The sequence below is a fragment of the Aspergillus oryzae genome, chromosome 6, assembly GCF_000184455.2.
Source record: "Aspergillus oryzae RIB40 DNA, chromosome 6".
Taxonomy (NCBI): Eukaryota; Fungi; Ascomycota; class Eurotiomycetes; order Eurotiales; family Aspergillaceae; genus Aspergillus; species Aspergillus oryzae.
The window spans coordinates 2,772,981-2,797,966 of record NC_036440.1 but is presented as its reverse complement, the minus strand read 5'-3'; the positions used below and the strand labels follow the sequence as shown (position 1 = coordinate 2,797,966).

Sequence of the window (24,986 nt, the reverse complement as noted above, 5' to 3'; positions counted from 1 at the left end):
ACAAAGAGTATGAACAAAGAAAAGACTAACTGAACATGGTAGGCGTCCATGCTTATATTTTCATGCCGAACCACAGCTATGGCCCGGGTACGCAATCTTGGATTGTGGGGAACGCAACCCTTACCTAGCAACTATCAAGGTGTGTCGGCAACTCGATACACCAGTTTAACGCCGCTCACATTCCCCTGTTGCACCAACCCCACACCATCTAGTACGCCTTGCAAACCTCCTTCACAAACTCTGATTGGATGAGGCCTCAGCTTGTTTTCAGCGAGAAGTGTTTCCGTCAATTGGGTGAACATCTTCGCAAACTCAAAGTCCTCAGCACTTGGCGGAAAATGTTTGCCGTACAAGTCGAATGGCTCGCCCCGAAACGTCATCATGATGCTCCGCGTACAAGCGACATCCTGTCGTGGGATATCATTGAGAAGAATCGTACCGTATCGGCACCCTGGCTTTGTTGACAGCGCGGCCATGCAGGCGTGAACTCCTTGATCGGAGCCGATGGTATCCCAGACCAGCTGGAGCTCCCCTTTCGTGTAACGATGGATCTGCTCCCCACATGATGGATCGTTATAGTCAAAGACTGCTTCAGCGCCGCGTGATCTGACCAGATCTACATTCCTTGGAGAGCAAGTTGTAAGGACAGAATAGCCGGCCCTTATGTATCTTGTGAGAAATCCGCATACTCAAATCAAGTCAGCAGGGGCGGGCTTACAGCTTTGCATATTGGATAGCAAGGGTTCCCGCTGACGTGCTACCACCATAAATCAGGATGTACTCTTTCTTTTGGACAGGATTAAGGGGAAGATTCAGCCCCAGATTCTGAAATAGGCCTTGACCGCATGTAATCGCACTGACGCCGATACCAGCCGCTTCTTCGAAGCTCATGCCATCCAGCATTCTCATACAGACATCCCCCTTTACGACGATAAACTCCGTGAATGACCCGTCATCTGGATTACGGCTATTAGCACCATGAGTGCAGCCACACACTCGGTCGCCTTTATTCCAACGCTTGGTGACAACTGGTCCGATTTCTTCGACAATACCGGCGAAGTCGCAGCCAGCTAGGCCATCTTTGGCCCCCCTTCCCTGGCTGATCGCCTTGCAGTCAGTCGGATTTAGGGCAACGGCCACGGTTTTAATGAGAAGGTAGTCGTCACGGAGCTTAGGGATAGGCTGTGAGTACACCACTGTAGCATTTGTTCCATTCAAAACGATGGCTTTCATTTTGAGCGTAGATGAAAATAAGTTCTTTGCGCATTGCGCTACATATTGAAAACTACTATAGCTACGAAATGTGCTGTGTATATAATTTACGGCTACTGAGTATTGATAGAATGCAATTAGTCATGTCATGCATTGAATCGTTGTATGCTTTGATAATCTTGCGTTGTTGGTTTGTAATCAACGCCTCCTGTACCTGCACTCATTTAGTTGATAACTCGATAGATAAGCCAATTAGAATTGATCTTATTTGGACTTTTGGGTATGCATATGTCTGAGAACTCTTCCATCCTACCCCACATGCAAGCGACTTTAATTATTCACAACCGACAAGAATATAAGCTAAAGCTTTGGGCTGTCTCGACTAGAAGGGTACAGTACAAGGAGCGGATGTTGTCGGGAATACGTTGCATATAAGTAAAGAATATACTTCCGATGCAAATTAGTCTATCATGTACATGTCTTTGAGTAGTGTTAGTATATGATATATCTTGGTCTTAAAATGTTTAGATTTCCCATAAACTATTAAGATTTACTGGAGTTCTGTCCTCTTGCGAACACACACCCCATCCATGAGAATTAACCAAAACTTGCATGATGAACCATAACTTACGATAACTTAAGAACACATCACAACCGCTCCAACATTCAAAACACTCCCGGAATAGATTCCAACCCAGACCGCCAAGAAACACAGAACAAGTTCCGAGTGACAACACGGCACCCTAGTTCCGAGACAACCAATCGTGTCCCATCGTGGGGCGCCCGCAAAACCTCGGAAACTATCGGTGTGGAGTCCGAGACCGGCGGACACCCTCTCCAGTTCGATTGATCTCCCGAGGTATTGTTTCTCCTCTTCTGATTCACTCCCCGGGCACTGCATCTTCTTTTTTAGACTGCATTGACTCTGTTCACTAGCCTGTGAACATCCCAAGTTGTTTCATTTCGATAATTCATCTCCACTACTGCGCTTAATCAAGCGGATATCACCAGGGTGGCTACTTAGTTACTCAGAGCGTGCCACCGGATACTTCATTGGTACATCCACAACCAGTATACGAGACGCAAAATGACGAACTTGCGATCTCTCCCTGCGCGGGCGCGGGGAGTGCCCTTTTCACGCTTGTCCGCGAGACAGACGAATGGTTTCTCTACCTCATCGCGGAGTTATTCCTATGCTGATACGCTTCCGAACTTGAAGATCGGGGCCCATACCAGGGTTCTGTTTCAGGGATTTACAGGTGAGATATCTTTGTTTGAGAAAGTTTCCCGAAAAAATATACTAATCTAAGATTTACAGGCAGACAGGTACTGTCAAAACTACCAGAATCGCTAGCCAAACAGAATAACTAACCAATCAGGCCACTGCCAACGTAAAAGAGTCATTGGCCTGGGGAACTAAGATTGTTGGAGGCGTAAAGCCAGGAGTCGAAGGCGAGCACCTCGGACTTCCTGTATTCCCCTCCGTGAAAGCGGTACGATTCCTTATCTCAACTGTACAGATTAAATACTTATTGAAATAGGCCCAAGAAAAAGCGAAACCGGATGCATCGGCTATCTATGTACCGGGGAACCAGACAGCAAAGGCGATTGAAGAGGCCATTGAAGCTGAGATTCCTCTCGTCGTCGCTGTAGCGGAGCATGTGCCTATCCATGACGTTCTCAGAGTATGGTTTCTCTTCTACACTGAATGCATACTGGCTCATGCTTACAATATCCACAGATTCACTCCATGCTCCAGACACAGTCCAAAACGAGGCTAGTCGGGGCAAACTGTCCTGGTATTATCTCGGCGATCGGGAAGTGTCGTGTAGGATTCCAGCCGTTGCCGTGCTTTTCTCCTGGTAAGATCGGTATCGTTGCGAAGTCTGGGACCTTGAGCTATGAGACTGTTGCATCGACTTCACGTGCCGGTTTGGGGCAAAGCCTCTGTATCAGTATGGGTGGCGATGTCTTGGCTGGGACTAATTTCGTCGATGCCCTGAAGATATTCGAGAATGACCCCGATACAGAGGGTATCATTCTCGTTGGCGAGATTGGTGGAACGGCGGAGATAGACGCAGCAGAATGGATCAAGGATTACAACAGAAGAACCGCGAATCCTAAGTATGTGCCTTGTACCTCGACCTGCTAATTGCCCCTGATGCTGACTGGAAGACAAGGCCAATCATGGGCCTAGTTGGTGGTTTGCACGCTCCTGCCGGACGAATCATGGGCCATGCAGGCGCATGGACTGCTGTTGGAGAACCGGGTGCACACGCAAAGTATCAAGCTCTCGAGCGCGCCGGGGCAGTCATGGTTAACCACCCAGAGAAATTCGGAGAAGGAATGAAGACCCTACTGAATAGTCGACCACGGGTGCAGAACACAACGGTAATCTCACAATATATCCTGTGCAAACCAAGACACTAACAATATCCCAGTCTACCAACACCCCGAACCAGAAAAGGGGCCTACACACAATGAGACGTGTAACTCTACAAAAGAACCAACGCCCACCTGTATCGAAGCAGAGCCGGTCCCTCTTCATCAAGCAATTCCAGGCCCTGGACATGTTGAAGGAAAAGTCCATTCCAATCAACGAAACAGAACCCTCAGAATCCGACATTTTCCTAAATCTCACAGTCGATAGAACAGCATTATCACCCTGCGTTATAGCTTCAACATCTGCTGATTTCGCACCGTCGCACACTAGCAAATTTCCTTTCCCTTACTTTAACACAGACTTCAGCAGCAGCGATTCACCAATCATCAAATCCATCGCATCTCACCTTCATCTCCCCGAAACCACACACGAGACACTAGCAGAACTAGTCCAAGCACTTTGGCAAATATTCAAAGAAAAAGAAGCCTATCTATTAGAAGTCCGGGTAAACCCATCTACAGAAGGACTCGAAGTCCGAGGCGCACGTTTCGGCTTCGATGACGCCGCATTCCGAAGCTCAGGACGCCAGAAGGAAGTCCACAGCCTGCGGAACCCGGCAGAAGAAGTGCACGAAGAAGTCGAAGCAGAGAAAGACGGCATAGTCTACGTGAAGTATGATCCTAGTACCATCATTTCCACATCCAGAATATAGCACTAACTAACACACCATAGACTACAGGGAGAAGGTAGCATCGGAACTCTAGGTACGTCATTCTACAAATCCAACTAAAAATCCCTAAACTAACACAATCAGTAAACGGCGCCGGACTCGCAATGAACACAGTAGATGCACTCACTATCCACGGCGGCCACTGTGCCAATTTCCTGGATACAGGCGGCAAGGCAACGTCTGAGACGGTTAAGTCGTCGTTCCGGATTATCACTTCAGACCCCCGGGTCAAGGCTATCTTTGTCAATATCTTTGGGGGCCTCACGCGGTGTGATATGATTGCTGAGGGCATTATTATGGCCTTTAGGGATCTGGATATGAGTGTTCCGGTGGTGGTGCGGTTGAGGGGGACGAATGAGGAAGAGGGACAGAAAATGGTGAGTGAATGTCGTGACAGTTGAGTGTGAGTGGTACTAACCGTAGAAGATCGCTGAGAGTGGACTTCCGCTCCATGCGTTTGATAGTTTTGAAGGGGCTGCGAAGAAGGTGATTAGCTTAGCGGGGGGAAAGCCGTCGAATTAGTGCTGAGCTGTTGGAGCATAAAGCTTTGTACATGCGAGAGCTAGGATAGGGATAGAATATAGTGAGTTAGATACGGAAGCTTGGAGAATACACGTTCTGTAGTTATCATATCATCTTGAACACAAGGATATACAAAAGAACAAGGTAGACATAGAGTATTGATGTCCTAGTTGGTACGGAAATTGAGAATGAAAGATATGACAAAGCAAATAAATGACATAGTTCCTTATATACGTTAGATACAATTTGGTGACCAACACCTTCAGACCGTTTCCCTTTCATCCGCACTGAGCCCAATGACCATGACAGAAGACGACTTGCTAGCTATGGCAACACGGCTTCCAAAAGAACATGTACGAAACCTGTATTCTACAGGTAGATGTATAAGTTTCTTACCTCCCTCCATGATCCAGTTATTATGCACGTATACACCTTCTCCTACCATCTTATCATGGCACAAGTCGGGGTTGGCACCGAGGATCGAAGCAACTTGGAACTGACCTTCATTGGTGCGAACGTACGTTCCGTCTTCAGAGAAGACCATAGACTCAACACATCCATCGATTGAACGTTGTCCGAGACATGTACCAGTAGAAGTATCCCACAATTTTATAGAATGTTCGGCTGATGCAATCATGCTCTCACTTGGAGAGAATGCAATGACTGGACCTCTATCTCCATGGTCCATGGAGTGAATCAGGTTTCCTGTCTGTGTGTGCCGAAGCTGGAATGATGAAGATCCATAGTAAGTCGACGCTATGAAACTTCCAAGGGGCGAAATCTCATTGTCCTTAGTATCGCCTTCTTCTGTGAGTGCGAGGAGAGGCTCGGTCGAAGTCAGGTTCCAGAGCTCAATATGACTCGTGTCTTTCCGCTCATCAAAACATCCTGTTGCCACCAGCTGACCATCATGTGATAATGCCATATTTTGGAGTTTCGAAGTGTCCTTTCCAAGTTCCAGCCTTTTTAGAACCTTCCACGTGGGTATATTCCAGATAACACATTGCCCATTATACGTTCGGCATATCATGGTTTGGCTGTCAGTTGAGAATCTTATCTTCTGAAATTCCGGATCGTCCACCCCTCGCAGACATTTCATATGCGTTCCTGATTGCGCTTCCCAGAATCTGATTGTGCCATCCTTGGCGGCCGATGCAACAACAGTACCATTCGGAGCAAAGCTTAGACCAGTAATGGTATCCTCATGTATATCACCGAGCGCCTCCGAAACCTTTGATGATCCATTCCAAATCGTAATCTCTTCTGTCCAGCATGCAGAAGCTGCTATTATCTTGCCATCTGGGGAAAAGGCAAGTGCATCCATCATCCTACCAGAGAATCTATATATTTCCGTCAAGACTCCCGGTATAAATGTCCAGATGTCTTCCGGTCCATCGGCTACCAAAGAAGCCGCGAGTTCGCCGAATCGTGGGAATGATACCTTTCCGCAGTATAGGCTGTAATCCACTGAGTCGCTTATATGGTGTATATTGCTTTTGAATTCATTTGTAGTCCAGTCCCATACGTTGATTTGACCGTTTGTTGAAAGAGAGACAATGTTTTTGCTGTCTGGTGAGAAACCCGCGACCAACGATTTGTACCCAATATTAGTATAAGATCGCAAGATATTCTCCGTACAATCCCAAAATTCAACTGTGCCATCATTGGATGCAATCAGCAAATTTCCCTCAGGGGAAAATTCAATCGTATGGACCCCCCGTCGCTCATGTGTGTGTAAAACCGCCCTCTGTGAAACATCCCAAACGATAACAGCAAGATTATTCCAAGATGCTATAAATCTGCAATCCGGGGAGATGGAAACTATTTCACTCCTTTCATCAGGTATTTCTAGTAGCAGTCTCTCCGATACTAAGTCCCAAGCCTTGATATCCCCATGAGATTTAGCTGCGAGCTTTTCACCATTTGACGAAAATACCACGAAAGTCACCGCACTTGAAGCAGATTCGAGAAATGTTGATCTCCCAGTGTGTGTATTCCAGAGCCGGACGGACCCGGCCTCTGATACGGTTGCCAACTGCTTGCTGTCTGGTGAAAAGGCAGCATCTCGAATGTTACCTTGATCTTCAAATGATTTTACACAAACCCAAGTTGACGTATCCCATAACCGACACACATGTGAGTACATATACGAAGACACTACCGCCATTAATCTGCTGTCAGGTGAGAATTTTAACTGTGTAATAGGGTCACGGCTAGGCTTTGGGATGGTATGCAGTAATGGGCTCCAATATTGATGAGCACTTGGCTTCTCAGATATCCAAGCAGGAATCTCTTCTTCAAACTCACGTCGAATGATACTTTCCTGAGGTGCAAAGAGCAAAGCAGATGCGTAAATTTGCAGAGGGGCTTTCTCATACACTGATCTGAAGCTGACAGCGAACCGTCGTGCATCATGAACAAGTCTCCGCAGTTTCGCGTTGGTCTCAAGCTACATCCATTAGTATAAATCCAGCACTGAGGTTATGGCGTATTTACCTGAAGAGTGGTTAAGTTATTTAATATCATGATCGCGATTGGGATCCTCCCCATAACAGCCATAGCTTCAAGCCAATGGACAAAGTGTGTTCTTAGGAAGTCATAGAGCACTGTGTCATCAGACGCCACAATATCGCTCCGTTGAAGATGGTCCACCCAGTGACTACAGGCATACTGCACCTGCTCGGGAAGGAATTCATGCACGACTGAAGGTTTCATATCTGCTATGTGAGTATCTGGGTCCTCAAGGCAGCATATATTACGCCGTAGGATATTAGACATGATCTTTAGGCAGTATTGGTAAAGGTTGCGATGCGCTTGTTTCTCATCGATCCAAAAACGATTATCATTGCATCGCTGAGAGGCTAGAAGAAAATCCCTGAATGATAGATGTAACAATTGAATGGGACCGTGATCACCTTGGGGCATTTCCAGGACCGAATAAAGGTGCTCCATAAGCCATCTTGTGTCACTAAGCTCGACTTCAACGAGCCTGCTTAGGGCTCTGATGGAAAGCGGTCTGGACAGAACAATAATGGAGCCAACTACCTGTTTAAACAAGTCGGACATCGCCTGGTCGTTGTCTACTTCTCCGGTAAGCACGACCTGGAGGATTCTAGTGTACATCCCATCCAGGCCCACATCACCGTCAAAGATCTTCCCTAGGCGATCTTCGATTGTCTTTCTGTTGGCCATTGCCAGAAATCGGCATACTGTGGCTGCATAAATGAACAGTCCATCTGCTTTCTCAGCCAGTTTATCGACCCTCTCCTTTCCAGGCCAGTCCCGCGGGAGATCATTCCTTCTTCGAACCTCCGACAATTTATATTCAATTAGACGGGTAATGTCATCTGCTTTCACTCCATCGCCATCTAGTCGTCGAATTTTATACACAGTTTCATCCCGAATTCCTTCTGGTATCTCATTGAATCTATAGCGCATATGTATTCCAGGACGACTAGTAATGAGTACCCGAACTCGCACGGTCGTTAACTCCCGAACTTGACTGAGTAGAGCCAGGATATCGCTGATGTCATCCTGATCCTCTCTAGTTCCAGCTTGACACTCGTCCAGTGCATCAAGAACGAAAAGGATTGTCACAGGGAGCGTTGTCTTCAGCATCTTCAGAGGGTTGAAGATCAAATGTTTCCACTGGCCATCTAGGGATCCTGCATGGGTAGCATGATGGCTACGAATACCATCACATAAAGATTGCTGGATCTCTGGTAGGACATCCACTAGGTCTCTAGCCAAGGTAGGAAAGAGTTTCCTAGGGTCCCTGCAGTCCTCATCCCTATGGTCGAAGAAAAAGCTACCACCAAGACACGCATCATTGGGTAGTGTTTCCTGACCTAATAAAGATGTCCCATTGTAAAATGCAGAAGCCACGGTTCGGGCAATTGTAGACTTGCCAGTACCGGCCATACCCTGGAGCCACAGAATAGGCTCCCCCTGGGCATCGTTACTCCAATCTTGAATTAGTTGAAGTAAAGGCACCTGAGTACCGACAAGACATGTTTCCCTAGCTTGTTCATAAGAACCAAAGGCAGCGCGCGTAACCGGATGGAGGATATCCAGTTGATCTTGAGCTGCTTGAGTCTGGATTGACCATTAATTAAGTTATGACGTGTAGACAGTAAAACCCCGAAAACCATGTATCTTACGTTGATAGTGTCAAGAACAATGTTCAATTGCCTTTCGACCTCACGTTTCATTGAGGTGATTTCGGCATGAATCTCCTGGACTGTCTTCTTTGACCAATCCCCTAATATATCTTCGATCGATTTGTCAGTGCGCTTGATTTCCGTGAGCATTTCCTTCCAGTCATCAGCGGTCGCGATATCTCTCATGTATTGGAAAAGTCCAGAGCGAGAGAGTTGCTTCGTCAGTCGGATTTGGTACTCTAATACCTGAGAGTATAAATTTATAGTTCTTTCCCTGAGCCGAAGGCCAAATTTGGATATATCCTCTGGAGTACTATATGATGACCTTAGAATATGACTTTATTACCAGATAGATCCTGTCATTCAACAGTGAACGGTAGAGCGAACCATGTATGTACCTTTTACCCAGGACATCCATAAAAATTTCAACATGTGAGTTCTGGATGATATGATATCTGATCAAAAGATCTGAGATGAACTCGAGTCCTGCCACAGCATCTTCACGCTGTGTAAAGGGCTTCAAAAACAGCTTAAAGATGATTTTAGTGTTATGCCTTGAGATACAAAGTAAAAAGGAATCGCTTACTGGGAGCACCATCACGACTCCAGCCCATGCAAGTGCAGCATGGGGCTCAGCGCTAATTGCTGCTGTAACGAAGTCTTTCGCATAGAGAATGCCATGAACAGTACGACGAACATAATCCCCGATGACACCTTGCCTACTTCTTTTCGGAATATCGAACCGACCCTGTTCCATATCCTGGAGTCTACAGAAAACCAGGTCTTGGATTCTCTTTTGTCGGTCCGTTTTCTCCTGCGTAGTCGAAGATCGTCCACCCATATGATCGGTCTCAGGAGCCAGTAAAACCGTCTCATATGATTCGACTAAACTGGCATTATCGCTGTGGAGCTTCTTATATGCCTCACTCCACAGATCCTTCATCACCTTTTCTCCCAGCCTCGCAATGTTCGCTTCGGCTTGCCCTCCTTCCTCTTCTTTGATTGGGGTCCCTTGCGCAGACATAATTGATCCTGCCGAACCACTTAATTTTCCTTCGCTGGTATCAGGTTCATCCTTATACTCTGTTTGACTCAAGTACGGCTGAGTGTTTGCTTCTTCTTGATCGAGTTTTGTGGGCTTTGTTTCTGCATCTTTGTTCTTATTGCGATTTGAAATTCTCAACCATGATATCGAGCGACGACGCCTTGAATCGCTGGTTTGTAAATGGTCGTCTGGTGTCTCCGAACGTGTGTCATGTCCATGAGAGGCAATAAGTCCTGCAGGGTCTGTGTCTGTGTCCGCTTTCTCGCGGGAATGCCGGAAGCTCAGCAGCGGCCAGAGGCGATGGTTCTTTGACATAATGGCATTAAGCTGAATTTATATAAGCCTGAATCTAATAAAAGAAGCAGCTCATGGTACACCATGAGCAAAGATTGATGCACCAAAGCTTTCTTAGCTTCGCAATGTGTGGACTGATAATATAGAAGCCAGTTAGAAGAGCCGGTGCTTCTCGCAAAAGGAAGGGATAGACATCTTTAAAAGGCCCCAAACATTCATGAGGGGTTTCACCGTTTGCTTGACGTGTCAGCTAAGCCTAGCTCCCCGTGCGTACTATAGTACCCCACATTTCCCCCTTGTCTGTCCTCTCAGCTGTGTTGGTGAAATCACACTGCAGGCTCCCCTGTCACATTCTATAATGGGTACATATTTTCACAGAAGGAGAGAAATTCGATCCTGTATGACGGATAAAACAAAAACATCATGAGGGCTGAGACTTAATATGAATTAAGTTTGTACAGTATACCTTGGTTCTTAGCTGCAATTCCGAAATGACACAAAAGGCTAGGGTTGCATTTCCGTATGCGCTAGTGGAGCTGGGTATGTATCTAGCCGATGCGCCATCGGATAAATATGAACGACTGCTTGTCGTTTCGTTCAAAAAGAAGCCCCCCAGTAGCGGAATATCAGCTAACGTAGATATCTGGATGCCTACTCTCAATTTCTTCTTTCGAAGGCTCCAATAACGTATCATGTTAACTCGATCACCCAAGCCGTGGGAAAGTTGCCCTGTGCCTAATGAGTATACAAGTCAAAAAAGATTACCAAAAAGAGTTGCTTGAGATTAGCATATTGGCTCGGGTTGACCTGATTACTAGCATTGAAAGCTTGAGATTTGACTGTTACACTTGTTTCAGTGGTTCCCTGTTAGGCGACAGCGTTGGATATAACTTTCGTTTTAATCCAGTTGCTGTTGTGTCTTTCCGGAGACTGCAACCTGCCTTGTTGGGTTTTCTGTCAAATACTCTGGTAGTCTAAAACAACCAATAGTCGGTGTTGACGATTCTAGTACGTCAAGGGCCCCAACGGTCTTCTCTTGCTCTTTTCTTCAAGTTTCATTATATCTTCATTGAAGCCTTGAGTAAACCGTTTTCTGCTCTTGCTTGTATCTTTTTGACAGCCGCGCGAGAGACCATCTAATGATGTCTAGACTGGGCTTCTTGTGCTCGAGCTTTATCCCTGATAAATGGATTAGCAAAATCGCTGAGGTCATCCATGTAGCTCAATGCCTTGATCCGCACAAGAGTCCTAGGGATATAATGTAGTCATCGGCCATCAATAGTTTATCGGTTGGCAAACGAACCCATCAACCCAAGACCTTGAGTCTCTGTCGATGACAGAGAACTGTGTATTGACACCTTGAGGGTTTCTTAAGTATTGATGACTGAAATCTCCTCAATTACTGGGAAGATATGGCAGGTATCGCAGAGACAGTATACTGAACTCCCAAAGTCTGACCAAGACTCTCCATCCTTTTCTGTCGCTTATCCTGTTAGAGCTCCGATAGAACCCCACCCCCACGTAAAGATGATAAATTTGAGTTGATCCTTTTTCAGAATCTACCTGGCAGTGAGTGGAATACCCGGGCTGATGTAGAGCCTGGGCTATTGGATGACCATCTCCAAAGTATAAGTTCATACGATCGACGCTGGCTGCCTTCTATTGGCTTCAGGATTTGATCCACTGCACGGGCAATTAGTGCGATGAGTGGATAGCGTGTCGATGCCGTGTTATATCCTCGTGTTAGCAGGTGGGGGAGTATCTGGGATATAGATAGATAGGGAAAGAGCAAGAAAAGGTTATCATGATGCAGGGCCCATGTGACTTGCTTATACGACGTTAAGCAGAAAAAGAAAAACGGCGGGAGAGAATAACAAAGAAAATAAGAGAAACAAAGAGAGAAAAATCGAAACAATAAAAAAACAGGTGTGACAATTGTTCAAGCCAAGAATGTATATCCAAACACCTGGATGATCATGATTTCAATTATTTACTCAAATAGATTATGATTATGCAGCAGCATACGCACACCGAAGGAATGGACCCCCGCGATCGGCGCCCCGCTGTTTCAGTCTTCGGCATTGACAGCCACGTCCTTTCCTTTTCACCCCTCCTGATTCCTCATCACAATACTTAAAAAATTTATATCTTCAATTTCCTCAATTGCTTTCTTTCCCGAAATCACTATCCTCATTCATTCCACCATCAGCTCTCTCCAACAATGTCCACGTAAGTCTATACATCCTTGCCCTCCCCCACCATGCAGATACCCCTCCATCCCGCAGCCACTAACATAATCACCAAAAGAAACATCACCTTCCATGCCAGCGCCCTGACGCGCAGCGAACGCAGCGAACTCCGCAACCAACGCGGTCTCACAATCTGGCTCACCGGTCTCTCCGCCTCGGGCAAGTCTACCATTGCCGTTGAGCTCGAGCACCAGCTCCTCCGAGACCGGGGTGTCCACGCCTACCGTCTCGACGGTGACAACATCCGCTTCGGACTCAACAAGGACCTCGGTTTTAGCGAAAAGGACCGCAACGAGAACATCCGTCGGATTGCAGAGGTTGCCAAGCTCTTCGCCGACAGCGCCTCTATCGCCATCACCTCGTTCATCTCGCCCTACCGTGCAGACCGTGACACCGCGCGCAAACTGCACGAAGTCCCCACCCCGGGTGAAGAGACCGGTTTGCCCTTCGTTGAGGTCTTCATCGATGTCCCCATTGAGGTTGCCGAGCAGCGTGACCCCAAGGGTCTTTATAAGTTGGCCAGGGCGGGTAAGATTTCGGAGTTCACCGGCATCAGTGCGCCTTACGAGGAACCTGAAAAGCCTGAGGTGCATATCCATAACCATGATTTGCCAGTCCAGGATGCTGTGAAGCAGATTGTGGATTATTTGGATGCTCAGGGCTACTTGCCCCCTAAGAAGGAGTAGGTCTTCTTTTGTGTCTCGTTCTTCGTTGTACTTGGGTTTGTTTTTGCGGATATTTGCGGACTAGATATGTTAGATCGGTGATCTATATATAGAACTTTACTCCTTTTTGAGGTCTTCAATTGTGTTTCATTCAGATATTCAAGAGTATGATGCGAAGCAAGTAAGTAAAGTATATACGCTACAAAACAAGGTATCAAGTGTACCGTACCCAGACAGATATCCACAGGATCTTGCCCCTCTAATTGAGCTCGAACTCATAGTACACATATGCTGTGTACTCGCCGCCTCCCTCGTGTACTTCGCTCGGGTCGTCTTTCTTGACCCGACCCTTCTTGTCCCGTCCGAACGCATTCCCGGCGAGGTAAGAGTACTTCTCATCCAGGTTGTGTTTCGCCTTGTCAGCTTGCTTGGAACCCGGTGTCTACAGCATGTTAGCCCTAAAACGTAAAGACCACTAATCATAAACACATACCCTGATAAGAGTGCAAACGAAGTCAAGAGGAAGACCGTAGCGTAGTACAGTCTCAACAAACACACGGAGAACGAGAACATGGATCCAGACCATGACGGCCTCGCTCCAGGCTGTCCGTCCGAGCCGCAGTGTCTCTCCCCATAGCTTGCGCTCGTCGCCTCCTACGCGCTCGACTTCCCTGCGCTCCTCTTCCTTTCCACCTTCCACATACTTGAATTCACGGGGAATCCACTTGTGCTCACGGGCCTTGTGGACAAACTCCAGGCTGTGTTTCTTGAAGGTCGTGACAGCATATAGTGTGAATTCGTCATCCGAAGCGACAAACGTCGCAGAGCGAGGAACTACCATGGGCGAAACGGTTTCGTACGTCTTGAGGAACTCTTTGACCTGTTGAGCCGGGACGGCGACGAGATGTGTCTCGAGGTATTCCGAATTCTGGACTACACTGCGGGGGTCGACAACCGATGCGAGGGACTTGGTGGCTAGGTTACCTCTATAATAGACATCAGTATCCCGTAGGTACAGATTAGGGGGATGTCGCACGTTTGCTTCCGTTGAAGAGTGGCCAGGGTGGTCTTGACTTGATTGTACTGGGAGTACTTCGACCTGATGTCATTGTCGATACTGGCAGCTTCCTATTCACAGTTAGACGCCCCAAACAGCCCGTTGAGCATTGTAAGAAGCATACCTTCTGGAGAAGGTCGATAAGCTCACCCAAAGACTTATCGGCCCTATACTTGACTTTGTTCCACGTAAAGGTCCGCAGGTACTGATCCACCGGCTCTAATAATTCAACGTTAATACCTTGTTCAATGCCGATCCATCGGTCCGGAACAAAGCATACTATCATTAACAGCCTTCATCTTGCTGATTTGCGCTTCATCACCCTCCAAGATATTCTTCAGCGCATCGCCGACCTTAGACACAACAACCTGGCAGGCGGTCTCGAGTTTGGCCAGCTCATCGGCCTGCTGCACCAAGGCGTCTAATGTACCGATCTTGAACTCGGGAATAGGGAATGGGGCGACCGATCCATTTTCTGGGGCGACCGTGGCGGAGACAGCATCGAGAGCGTCGTCGCGGTGGTGAGACGGGGTGATGGAGGTGGGGAAGGACACGAGGAGGTACTTAGTGGGTTTGGACATGGTGACGAAAGACCCCAGTTGTACTGGCGAGAAGGGGGGTTTAATCGAGTAGAAGGTAACGACCTGTTGCCACGCTCAGCAAGCGGGCATGAGGCAGTCGAACGGAGGAAGCGGACAAGGAGGAGGGAGGTTGGGAAGGCTGGCCGTCAGTCAGTGTCGTGGAGTTAAGGTGTTGGAGAGCTTCCCAGCTGCGGATCCCGGGAGGCGGTCGGCGGCAAGTTAAGGTCACGCCTATTTGATAATTTCTATACTAAGTTGACGTATGTTTCCACCTTGTCTCTGAGCAAAACCAGTCACATTCTTTTTCATTATAGAGTAACCTATGTTTCGCCCGTTCGTATATGTGGCTAAAAGCATTGCAATCGGTCATGTTCCTAAACGAAGAAGTTTTGCTCGATAAAAGCATATATGAATTGCCCCTTTGCAACACTGCTGGGCTGCATCTAAGAACTAACCAAACCAAATACTATACAGTCACTATATACAATTCCACTGAAACAAACCAGTCTCCATCCGTCTATACGCCTATCCAATAAATGCATATGTTATGTTATTTAAATTCCCAGAAAACCGACTCGATCTTGAGATAACCGAGGCTCTAGTTGGTGATGTTGTAAAGACTGGACATGGCCTGGAAAGAAAGGATATTAGCTTTCAGGGTCTTGATTCTCTCGGGCTGATAAACGTACCGCAGCTTGTTTGGGCTCTATGAACAAAGCCTTTGCCTCGACCAAAACCGCGGGCTCCTCTCCCTCCTTCGGCAAAGTCTCAATGCGCGCCTCCACCCAGGCTTTACGGCCCTCGACCTTTACAGTCTCGGCCCGCAGAACAGCATATGATTCCGCCATGGCAGGGCGCCGGTAGTCGATGTTAAGATTGGCCGTTACGCCCACCTTGTTTGGCAGAGCGGGGAAGCAGCACCGTGCCATCCCCTCGTCGAGCAGTGTGGCTAAAAGGCCACCGTGGACAATGCCCAGGTGGCCACTGATGGCGGAACCGAGGTAGAAGATCGAAACCAGGCTCTTCCCATCCTTCTCGGAAAAGACGTGCGGCGGAACAACAATTCGATCAGGACCCGAAAGGGTGCCCGCCGTCAGATGGCGGTCGCGCAGCTCGGCGGGGATTTTCAAATGCGGCCGGGACTCGGTGAAGGCAGGGTTTTCCCGCAGCTCCACGGCTACCGGATGGTTGCGGATGTATTCATCGACCTCTTGCGAAAACTGGTCGGCGGGAACGAATGCAGTGAGGGTTTCCTCATCTGTACGTAGAGTGACCGTCATCATGCGAGAAACGGTCTTCTGGGTTTGGTAAACGAGTCCGGCAGTGAAGGCGATTAATGCAATGGATGTGAAGCCCACGAATCGACGTAGACGGGACCGAGGTTTAGATGTCTGAGGAGGAACTGGCGATGCAGCTTCTGAAGCCGGGGCAGAATGATTAGTAGTGAAATCCGAAGTGGAGATGGGATGCAGTACCAGAAGAATAGAGTCGCTGGGAAAGATTGCGAGGTAGAGAAACCTTCCAAGGGTGATGCACGAGCCATTGGGTTTTTATAGGGCCGTTTGACTTGAGACAGAGCTTGGTCGTGGTGGGGACAGCCCGAAAGAAGGCAGAGGATGGGACTCGTGGCATGGCGACAATGAGATCTAGGTACGCACCCCGGGATGGCAAAAAAATGAGTTTGTCAGAAGGGCTATCGGCCAAAACCAGCCCTTATGGGGAGCTCAACTGGTATTTCGGGAGCTCCTGGTGAAATTCTTCTGCTTCTCTGACACCCCAACCGAGTGGTGAAGGACTGATCCCTCAACAAGGCCTGAAGATTGGGTGTCTGGGAGCCCTTCTGATTGGCGGCGGTAGGGGCAGCGGATAAATCACTGGGCTTTAAACCTCGGCTCATTTTGAAACTCTTCCTTTATCACCACCGACAATCCTCGGTCCTGTACCGATGCCACGCGAAACCGTTGAGACTCGGACTCAGTGACGACACGGGCGAGAAATCGACTAATTGTCTGCATAAAAGTTTCTCTGTGTGTATGTGACGGACCGGATGCATTTCATCCGTCTTCGAGAACCCTCGAACATGGATGAACCTATCATATTGTTTCACAACAGGATCGCCCAAATGGAACTAAACTGGAAGATCATCTGAGGCAGATCACCACCTTTCAGTGGTCCCATGATGGCTGTTTATATTATCGCAACTATTGAACGTAATTGAACCTTTAGCGCCACGTCCTGCGGGACATCGGACTGATCACAGTCCGAACCATTCAGAGGCATCGGACGTATCCTAGTGCGTTGATCAGCAGGGGCATGCATACCGTTGAAATTAATGAGAGAATGCCAGTTGCCAATATACATACAGATGAGGACCATGCGCAGTACATCCATGATACCTGCACCTGCTATAACCATGGGCTTTCCCCTGGAGTCCATTCCCCCCTGGATGGCGTGCATATAGTACCTCTGCCCCAACATTCCAGGAAAGAGCATTCCTGATCGTCCATAGTCAACCCCCTGATCTTTTAGCTAATCGCTCCTTGTTATTGCCATGACACGCTCCTTTGATTTGTTACAAACTCTTAGAATAGTTGTTATTAATGGCGTCGTCTGTTCTCTGGTCGATCTTGATCGCTACTCCTCTTGCCCTGGGCTACACTAACCCTCGCTCCATTTCAATTCCTGAAGACTACGATGTATTGCAATATGTTGACCCGCTTATCGGAAGTTCGAACGGAGGTATAAATCTTCCAGTCGGTCTCAATAACAAACATTGCGATTGGCATCTGATCCCCTGTATTATTTAGGGAACGTCTTCGCCGGCGCGTCACTTCCCTATGGCATGGCGAAGGCTGTAGCCGACACAGATTCTGTGAACAACCAGGGCGGCTTCGCATACGACGGGAGTAACATCACGGGGTTTTCCAGTCTGCATGATTCAGGTACTGGAGGTCAACCGTCGCTTGGGAACTTCCCCATTTTCCCCTATGCGAGCTGCAAGGATGACGATGTCAATGGCTGTGTGTATCCCAAGAAACTGCGCAAGACGCGCTACGACCCCGGGTCTGTGTCTGCGAGCCCGGGTTATTTTGCATTGACCATGGCATCGGGAATTCAGGTAGACATGACTGTATCCCACCATGCATCTCTCTTCCGTTTTCGGTTCCCAGCAGATCGCGAAACCAAGCCCCTTATCCTGTTGGACCTTAGTGACTTGTCCGACACGCGACAGGACAATGGAACCATTGATGTAGATGCTGACACGGGGCGGATGGTCGGCCATGCTCGCTTTTTGCCCAGTTTTGGAAGTGGTTCCTACACTCCGTACTTCTGCATTGACTTTCGCAGTGTCTCCGGTGTCAGAGACAATGGTATATTCGTCAATTCACGAGCGAGTACGGATGTAAAGAATCTCACCATCTCCCGGAGCATCAATGGCTACCCTCTACCGGTTTGTTCAGGCACCGAACCTGTTAGTGCCAGATAAAACTAACAAGTGTAGGGAGGTGCTTTCGTTCGATTTAACTCGTTGGCCGATCGTACAGTTCTAGCTCGGGTAGGCCTTAGCTTCATTAGTAGCGAACAAGCTTGCAGCAACGCTGAGTCTGAAATCCCTAATTTTGACTTTAATGCGACGCATTCCGCCGCGGTGGATTCATGGACAAAGAAGCTGGCCCCAATTCGAGTATCGAGAAATGGGGTTAATTCTTCCTTCCTGTCCACGTTTTATAGTGGAATCTACCGTACCATGATCAATCCGCAGGACTACACCGGGGAGAACCCACTTTGGAAGAGCACAGAGCCATATTTTGACTCTTTCTACTGGTATGCGCACCATCTGTCCGTAGAGATCTTCTCTGATATGTGCTAGTCTCTGGGATTCGTTTCGGTCTCAGTTGCCGTTTCTGACCATCTTTGATCCTGCATCGCTGGCTCGGATGATTCGATCGTTGATTGATACCCAGAAACATCTGGGCTGGCTTCCAGACTGCCGCATGTCGCTCTGCAAAGGTGCGGAACTGTAGCCCTATTATTAGAAGCGGGCTGACCGGTCTAGGTTACACCCAAGGTGGCTCAAACGCGGACGTCGTCCTTGCCGATGCGTACCTCAAGGGCATTTCCGACGGAATAGACTGGCAGGCTGGCTACTCCGCCGTCCAGAAGGATGCTGAAGAGGAGCCGTATGACTGGTCGAATGAAGGACGTGGTGGCCTGGACAGTTGGAAATCGCTGAACTACATTCCAGTAGAGGATTTTGACTACAAGGGTTTTGGAACGATGACGCGGAGCATCTCCCGCACGCTGGAATACTCTTATGATGACTTCACTATTGCACAAATGGCCCGTGGCCTCGGAAAGATGGATGATGCTGAGCAATACGAAGCTACTTCTCGATTTTGGCAGAATCTGTTTCGCGATGACCAGGCCTCGTTCATAAACGGAACTGATACTGGATTCAAAGGCTTCTTCCAACCTAAATACCTGAATGGGACCTGGGGATATCAGGTTTGTTCTCATGACCTAATCTCCATGAGAGTGTCTACGTCTAATCAAGAAAAAGGACCCCATCACCTGTTCCAACATCGACACGAGCGGGAGAGCTTGCTCGCTTCAAAACAATGCAGCCGAAACCTTTGAGGACAGTATATGGGAGTATCAATTGTAAGAGAAAGCTAGTCAAACGATTCAACTAATCCACACTGACCCCTCCAGTTTCGTCCCCCATGACATGGCCGCCCTCATCACTCGTCTTGGAGGCCCATCTCAATTCATCCGTCGCCTTGACTACCTCCATGACACTGGCATTACATACATCGGCAACGAGCCCTCTTTCCTAACCGTCTTCCAGTACCACTACGGCAGCCGTCCCGGCAAATCCACCTCCCGCGCTCACTTCTATGTCCCCAAGTACTTCAACGCAAATCCAACCGGCCTTCCCGGCAATGACGACTCAGGCGCCATGGGCTCCTTCGTTGCAATGACCATGATGGGTCTCTTCCCGAACCCAGGACAAAATGTGTACCTGATCTCAGCTCCCTTCTTCGAGTCTGTCCGCATCGCCTCGCCACTGACGGGACGGACCGCCACGATCCGTGCCGTTAACTTTGATCCCGAGTACAAGAACATCTATATCCAATCTGCGACACTGGACGGAAAGCCTTATAGCAAGAACTGGGTGGGACATGACTTTTTCACCGAAGGACGGGAGTTGGTGCTTGTGTTGGGAAGGAATGAGAGCCATTGGGGTACCGGAAAAGAGGATCTGCCGCCGTCTCTGTCGACAAGGGGTGCTCTCTTTGACTAACTGCAAGTGTATGAACTAACTCTGATGGTGATTATGGGAACTGGGTTAATTGTACTAGACATAGAAAGACTAGTGGTCTTGAGTCTGTAATATAAAGTTATTGCTCTAGGAGCAAGATGGACATCACTGACCTCCTAGACTGGACTGCAAGCAGACTACGTAGCCAACTGAACATTACAGGTAGCAACTACATAATACTACCGCAAACCAAGAACAAACCCATTAATGAAATATTTTAAATTCTTTTAATTCATTCGTTGAGGATTAATCAAACACCCAGCCGAGACAGGGCATCCGATTCGAGACGAGTTGATGGCAGTCTCGCACAAATGCAGTGAAAAGGGGAATCGTAATATCTACAGTACATCACGGCATGAAACAATTCAATAAAAGGAAAAAGGACTAGAAACCGCAACCGCAACCACAAAAGCCTAAAAACCAGAACAACAGAGCTCAACCCCATTATGGGATCTAGGCCTTGCCACGATAGAACTTGCTCTCAACCCAGGGCATACTGGTAACAGTAGCCTTACGGAGCTTGTTACGGACCAAGATGCCAACCTCGGTACCCTTCTTGTGGAGACCTTGTTTGACGTAGCCCATGGCGATGTTGGTACCGCCGAGGGTAGGACTGGGGAGACCGGAGGTGATGATGCCAACGGGGGTACGGGATTCATCGTTGATATCGACGATGACAGCGCCTTCACGGGCGGGGGAGCCCTTCTCGACGGTGAAGCCTACGCGACGCTGGGAGAGGGTCTTGGCGGGGGAGGCGAGCTGGGGGAGGATGGCGGAGGCGCCATTGAAGTTGGCGGTTGCGGGGTCGCGACGGTCCTTGCCGACGACCCAGCCCAGAGATGCGCCGGGGGGAGTCTGGGCGGTGGAGATGTCGTGGCCGTAGAGACACATGCCGGCTTCCAGACGGAGGGAGTCGCGGGCTGCTAGGCCGGCGAGGCGGACCTGGTCTGCGTTTGTGAGGAGGAGCTCGGTGACCTGCGCGGGCAGGGAAGGGGAGCCTGCTGTTGGGATGGAGATTTCGAAGCCGTCCTCGCCGGTGTAACCGGTGCGGGAGATAAGGAGGGGGTGCGGGGTGCGCGAGCCATCGGGGAGGGTGAGGTAGAGTTCGCGGCAGTTGCCAAAGTAGAGGGTGCTGAGGTCTGTTTCGGGGCCGGAGCCGTGAACGTAGGACTGGAGAACCTCGGCTGCGAGGGGACCCTGGAGGGCGACCAGAGCGCGGTCTTCGAGGATGGTCCATTTGATGCTGTCGGCGCCGTGGGCTTGCTTGTAGGCGGAGATCTCGGCCTCCAGGAAGGCGAGATCCTCGTCGCGCCGGCCGGCGTTGGTGACAAAGTAGAAGGTTTCGTCAGTACGACGGGTGATGACGGTATCGTCGATGATACCGCCGGTGCCTTCTTCGAGCAGACAAGAGAGAGTGGATTGGTTGTGGCCGAGCTTATCAAGGGATGATGGGGTGACCTTCATCAGAAGCTCGATTGCACCCGGTCCACTGAGTTCGTGTTGAACCCTGCAATTGGTGTTAATCCTTGATTCTATGTATAAAGGGGTTCTCATGGGTGTGTACGTACATATGGCTCACATCGAACAAGCTCGCCTTTTCTCTGGTCCATTTGTGGCTCTCAACATGGCTGAGATCGGAGTACTGCAATGGCATGTCAAACCCCGCAAAGGGCACCATTTTCGCGCCCCGGGCGAGATGTAGATCATAGAGCTGCGTCTGTCTCAGCGGCCCTGAGGGAGCCGCAGACGAAGCAAATCGCACAGCACCATTAGAGGAAGAAACAGAGCTGACACGGAGGAATGGGCGTGCAGCAGTCGGAGTGCGGAGACCGCGGTGGAGCGGAGATGTCAACTGCCGCGGCAGCAGAGTTGAGCCATTGGCTGCGATAGAAGCGGGCTGGGAGAGCGATTTCGATCCCAGAAGGTTGATACCTCGTCGCAAAGGTCGTACGGCCGACATGATGAGTTTTTGAAGCGATTAGATGTGATTATTTACAGAAGGAAGTTCGTGAACAGAGGAGGACAGGGTAGAATTGCGGAGGAGTATGACCGATAGCGGAAAAGTCACATGCCGATAGGGCAAATTCCGCGGGTAAGCCGTACTCTCCGCCCCGTCGGGAGGATTACTTACTGGATTTACGCAAGATAAAGCATCTACGATGGTGTGAATCGATAGGCCAGATTGACATCTTCAGCGAAAAAGCGCGACAAGGGTATCTTCCCCCCCTGTACCACTGGCGGGTGTTGTGGAGTCTTCAGAACGCAGACAGCGCCGTCTGTCTGCGAGAGACTTTACTTCATCGCTATAGTGATGATATCTTTCATTACCATAATAACACGAATAGGTAGTCATGCAGAGAATGTTGCGAGCCCAAACCATAACATTAAAAGAAGTCCTCTCACGGTCCTTTGAAAACCTCCAGGGTCGTACACGTCGGAAGACACACACTTGTGATCAACCCGCAAAGAATGGAAATTTAGATCAAACAACGTAAACTCATTACAATCCGTTATCGGCGCAGGAGAAAGGACTACCCACTGTTCCAGCTTGATAATTTAGGACTACGCTGTCAACAGCAGCCTGCAAAGATCGTTAGTCATGACTACAAACCGCATGATCTAGAAGGTCAAACTTACATAGGTTCCCGGCCCTAGGAAGAAAAGGCCGACGAAAATCAAGCCGACATTGACAATAAAGCCAATCCAGCCCCGGATTCCCCGATTCTTGTAGAAATTCGGTCCGTAGTCTTCACGACGCATCCGGAGGTAGGCGACACCCCAGAAGATGAACCCGAAAAATGAATCAAACAGTGCGCTCATGATCGAAAGCAGATCGGAAAAGAATGGAATCACTTCGGCAATGATAAATGCCCCAATCCACAGAACGGCTAGGATTCCAGCCCAGGCGGCCCATCCAACGACGGTATGGTTACCCTTGTGGCGCGTTCCCTCGAATAGACGGAAGAAGAGGAAACGGGCAGATACCGAGGCGTACAACACTCCCAGGAAAATCAGAGTTGGGACCATGAACGAAAAGGACACCTTCTTGTACACCTCATTGCTGATAGAGCCGAATGCTGGGGAGGTTATATACTGATTGCCGGTGTAGGCATATACGATCGAACCCACCAAGCTGAACACGATGATTTCCGCAACAGTGACCGCCGTGACAGATTTCCAGAAGTCTTTCGGCTCCTTCATCTCGGCGATGAAACTCGGGAGTGTGATCTGACCAATGAACGTGTAGCTGATGTTCAGAAAAGCATTGACACCAGAGACGAACGTTGTCCCGGCCACGGGGACTGCGGTCACGATTGGATCGCCTTTTGCGGGAGTGTAGCCAGCGGGATGGTCTTCAATAGCTGTGAAGATAACGGCCAATATCACCGAAATGAACGTGAACAACGCTGAGAAAGTGGCAATCTTAGACAGCGTGCTGAATGTTCGCGGAAGCGAGCAGACGAACGAGACAATGGCCGTTATCAAGGAAAAGACGATGGTACACGTCCCATGGGAAGAGACCGTATTGAGCCACTCGGCGCCGACCAAGCAATGCAAACCCTAAAAACAGTATTAGGACTAATCATCCTGGATCTTAAGATGATATTGGGCGAGTTACCTGAATAAAGGTATTATTCAACAAGAACATCACTGCGGTCAGATACCAGGCAATATTCGAGCCCCAGAAGAGATGCTGACCGATATCACACACATCGCGAACATGGGGGTGGCGCAGGCAGAATCTCCTAAGGTGACTGTTAACATTGGCTTCAGGGGATGCAGAGTCGCATTCACTTACCAGATAATCAGGGAAGTGTACAGCACAATCCCAGCAATAACCACAGTCAGAATCAACCCCGGAACTAACCCGAGAACGGAATAAGACCAGGGAAATGACATAATAGCCAGGCAGATGTACTCGGAAAAGAGCAACGCGGCCGTCTGTACGTCCATGTTAATCAGGAATAAGCCACAAATATATATTTTTCCACTTGCGGACGCACCTTTTGCCAACTACATGTTCGGTATTTGATGGAGTTACCCGCCTCCATTTCAATTTGTCTTCCAACATCGTCTGTGTCCGAATCGGATTGCACTCCGGGCTGTCGCTGATTCTCGAGATCCTTCACCTTATCGGGAGAATCAGCTCGTTCCGAGGCGAAAGACTGACTGTCTTCGTCCCCACGCCCGTCAAGGGCCTTGGATGTATGGGGCGCAGCCATTTTGAGGAGCGGATGGACCGCTGTTGCAGGGAAGTGGTGGAGTGGGTCGTAAAAGTAGAATTGGAGGCCTTTGGATGCATGTACTGCTCCTCACGTTGAAGATTCAAATAGAAGATCTAGAGAATCGCAGGTCAATAGTCGCCCGGAGGAGTCAATGGATGCGCGATGGGACACGCCAGCCAGGTGGGACCAGAATCACTCACCTTAGGGACAGAAAAGGATTTATATCAGAAGAAGATCGGTAAATCTCTCTAGACGGAAATGAACAAAGGCGAAAGGGAAATAGAAAGAAAAATCTATTCGGCTAATTAGCGTCAAATGCGTATGGCAAATGCTGGGCATGGGCGTACCAAGAGAGCTTGGAGGCGTCCAAGCAATCGACCCCAAGACACTAAGAGGCGGGAGAGAAGGAGAGAAGAACAACCACTGGGATGGTTGTCAGATGGAGGAGGCGAAGAAGAAGAATAATAATAATAAAAAAAAAAAAGAAAGTAAAAAAGTAAAATAGCGAGTAATATTTTGAATGAACCTTATCATGATTA

General features: G+C 48.8%; 10 protein-coding genes across 10 annotated transcripts; 3 read left to right on the top strand and 7 right to left on the bottom strand.

Annotated features, from left to right (window-relative positions):
- Positions 1-134: 134 nt before the first annotated feature.
- AO090038000329 (zinc-binding alcohol dehydrogenase family protein) lies at positions 135-1,233 on the bottom strand (the record flags this gene model as incomplete). Its single annotated transcript, XM_001825213.1, has 2 exons — positions 135-660; positions 719-1,233. 2 exons carry the CDS (start codon positions 1,231-1,233, stop codon positions 135-137), a joined length of 1,041 nt encoding a protein of 346 aa, XP_001825265.1.
- A 1,066-nt stretch (positions 1,234-2,299) lies between these two features.
- Positions 2,300-4,847, top strand: AO090038000330 (putative succinyl-CoA synthetase subunit alpha; the record flags this gene model as incomplete). Its single annotated transcript, XM_001825214.1, has 10 exons — positions 2,300-2,471; positions 2,531-2,538; positions 2,592-2,705; positions 2,754-2,897; positions 2,954-3,336; positions 3,393-3,603; positions 3,654-4,267; positions 4,328-4,359; positions 4,410-4,702; positions 4,752-4,847. 10 exons carry the CDS (start codon positions 2,300-2,302, stop codon positions 4,845-4,847), a joined length of 2,067 nt encoding a protein of 688 aa, XP_001825266.1.
- Positions 4,848-5,109: 262 nt separating this feature from the next.
- AO090038000331 (uncharacterized protein) lies at positions 5,110-9,193 on the bottom strand (the record flags this gene model as incomplete). Its single annotated transcript, XM_023238336.1, has 4 exons — positions 5,110-5,171; positions 5,244-7,296; positions 7,344-8,942; positions 9,008-9,193. The coding sequence occupies 4 exons, from the start codon at positions 9,191-9,193 to the stop codon at positions 5,110-5,112; spliced, it is 3,900 nt and encodes a 1,299-aa protein (XP_023093095.1).
- A 273-nt stretch (positions 9,194-9,466) lies between these two features.
- Positions 9,467-10,367, bottom strand: AO090038000332 (uncharacterized protein; the record flags this gene model as incomplete). Its single annotated transcript, XM_023238335.1, has 2 exons — positions 9,467-9,505; positions 9,594-10,367. 2 exons carry the CDS (start codon positions 10,365-10,367, stop codon positions 9,467-9,469), a joined length of 813 nt encoding a protein of 270 aa, XP_023093096.1.
- Positions 10,368-12,567: 2,200 nt separating this feature from the next.
- AO090038000333 (adenylyl-sulfate kinase) lies at positions 12,568-13,281 on the top strand (the record flags this gene model as incomplete). Its single annotated transcript, XM_001825217.3, has 2 exons — positions 12,568-12,575; positions 12,654-13,281. The coding sequence occupies 2 exons, from the start codon at positions 12,568-12,570 to the stop codon at positions 13,279-13,281; spliced, it is 636 nt and encodes a 211-aa protein (XP_001825269.1).
- A 238-nt stretch (positions 13,282-13,519) lies between these two features.
- Positions 13,520-14,898, bottom strand: AO090038000334 (H(+)-transporting V1 sector ATPase subunit C; the record flags this gene model as incomplete). Its single annotated transcript, XM_001825218.3, has 5 exons — positions 13,520-13,702; positions 13,754-14,246; positions 14,297-14,388; positions 14,442-14,536; positions 14,598-14,898. The coding sequence occupies 5 exons, from the start codon at positions 14,896-14,898 to the stop codon at positions 13,520-13,522; spliced, it is 1,164 nt and encodes a 387-aa protein (XP_001825270.1).
- Positions 14,899-15,496: 598 nt separating this feature from the next.
- Positions 15,497-16,530, bottom strand: AO090038000335 (PaaI family thioesterase; the record flags this gene model as incomplete). Its single annotated transcript, XM_001825219.3, has 3 exons — positions 15,497-15,529; positions 15,588-16,315; positions 16,374-16,530. 3 exons carry the CDS (start codon positions 16,528-16,530, stop codon positions 15,497-15,499), a joined length of 918 nt encoding a protein of 305 aa, XP_001825271.1.
- Positions 16,531-17,498: 968 nt separating this feature from the next.
- AO090038000337 (glycoside hydrolase family 92 protein) lies at positions 17,499-20,203 on the top strand (the record flags this gene model as incomplete). The annotated part of the gene is made up of 6 exons (XM_023238334.1): positions 17,499-17,655; positions 17,706-18,370; positions 18,401-18,762; positions 18,864-19,404; positions 19,460-19,560; positions 19,612-20,203. 6 exons carry the CDS (start codon positions 17,499-17,501, stop codon positions 20,201-20,203), a joined length of 2,418 nt encoding a protein of 805 aa, XP_023093097.1.
- A 471-nt stretch (positions 20,204-20,674) lies between these two features.
- AO090038000338 (glycine decarboxylase subunit T) lies at positions 20,675-22,181 on the bottom strand (the record flags this gene model as incomplete). The annotated part of the gene is made up of 3 exons (XM_023238333.1): positions 20,675-21,728; positions 21,790-21,952; positions 22,154-22,181. The coding sequence occupies 3 exons, from the start codon at positions 22,179-22,181 to the stop codon at positions 20,675-20,677; spliced, it is 1,245 nt and encodes a 414-aa protein (XP_023093098.1).
- Positions 22,182-22,721: 540 nt separating this feature from the next.
- On the bottom strand, positions 22,722-24,444 carry AO090038000339 (putative neutral amino acid permease; the record flags this gene model as incomplete). Its single annotated transcript, XM_001825222.3, has 5 exons — positions 22,722-22,802; positions 22,859-23,782; positions 23,841-23,967; positions 24,021-24,163; positions 24,226-24,444. The coding sequence occupies 5 exons, from the start codon at positions 24,442-24,444 to the stop codon at positions 22,722-22,724; spliced, it is 1,494 nt and encodes a 497-aa protein (XP_001825274.1).
- Between the last annotated feature and the right edge of the window lie 542 nt (positions 24,445-24,986).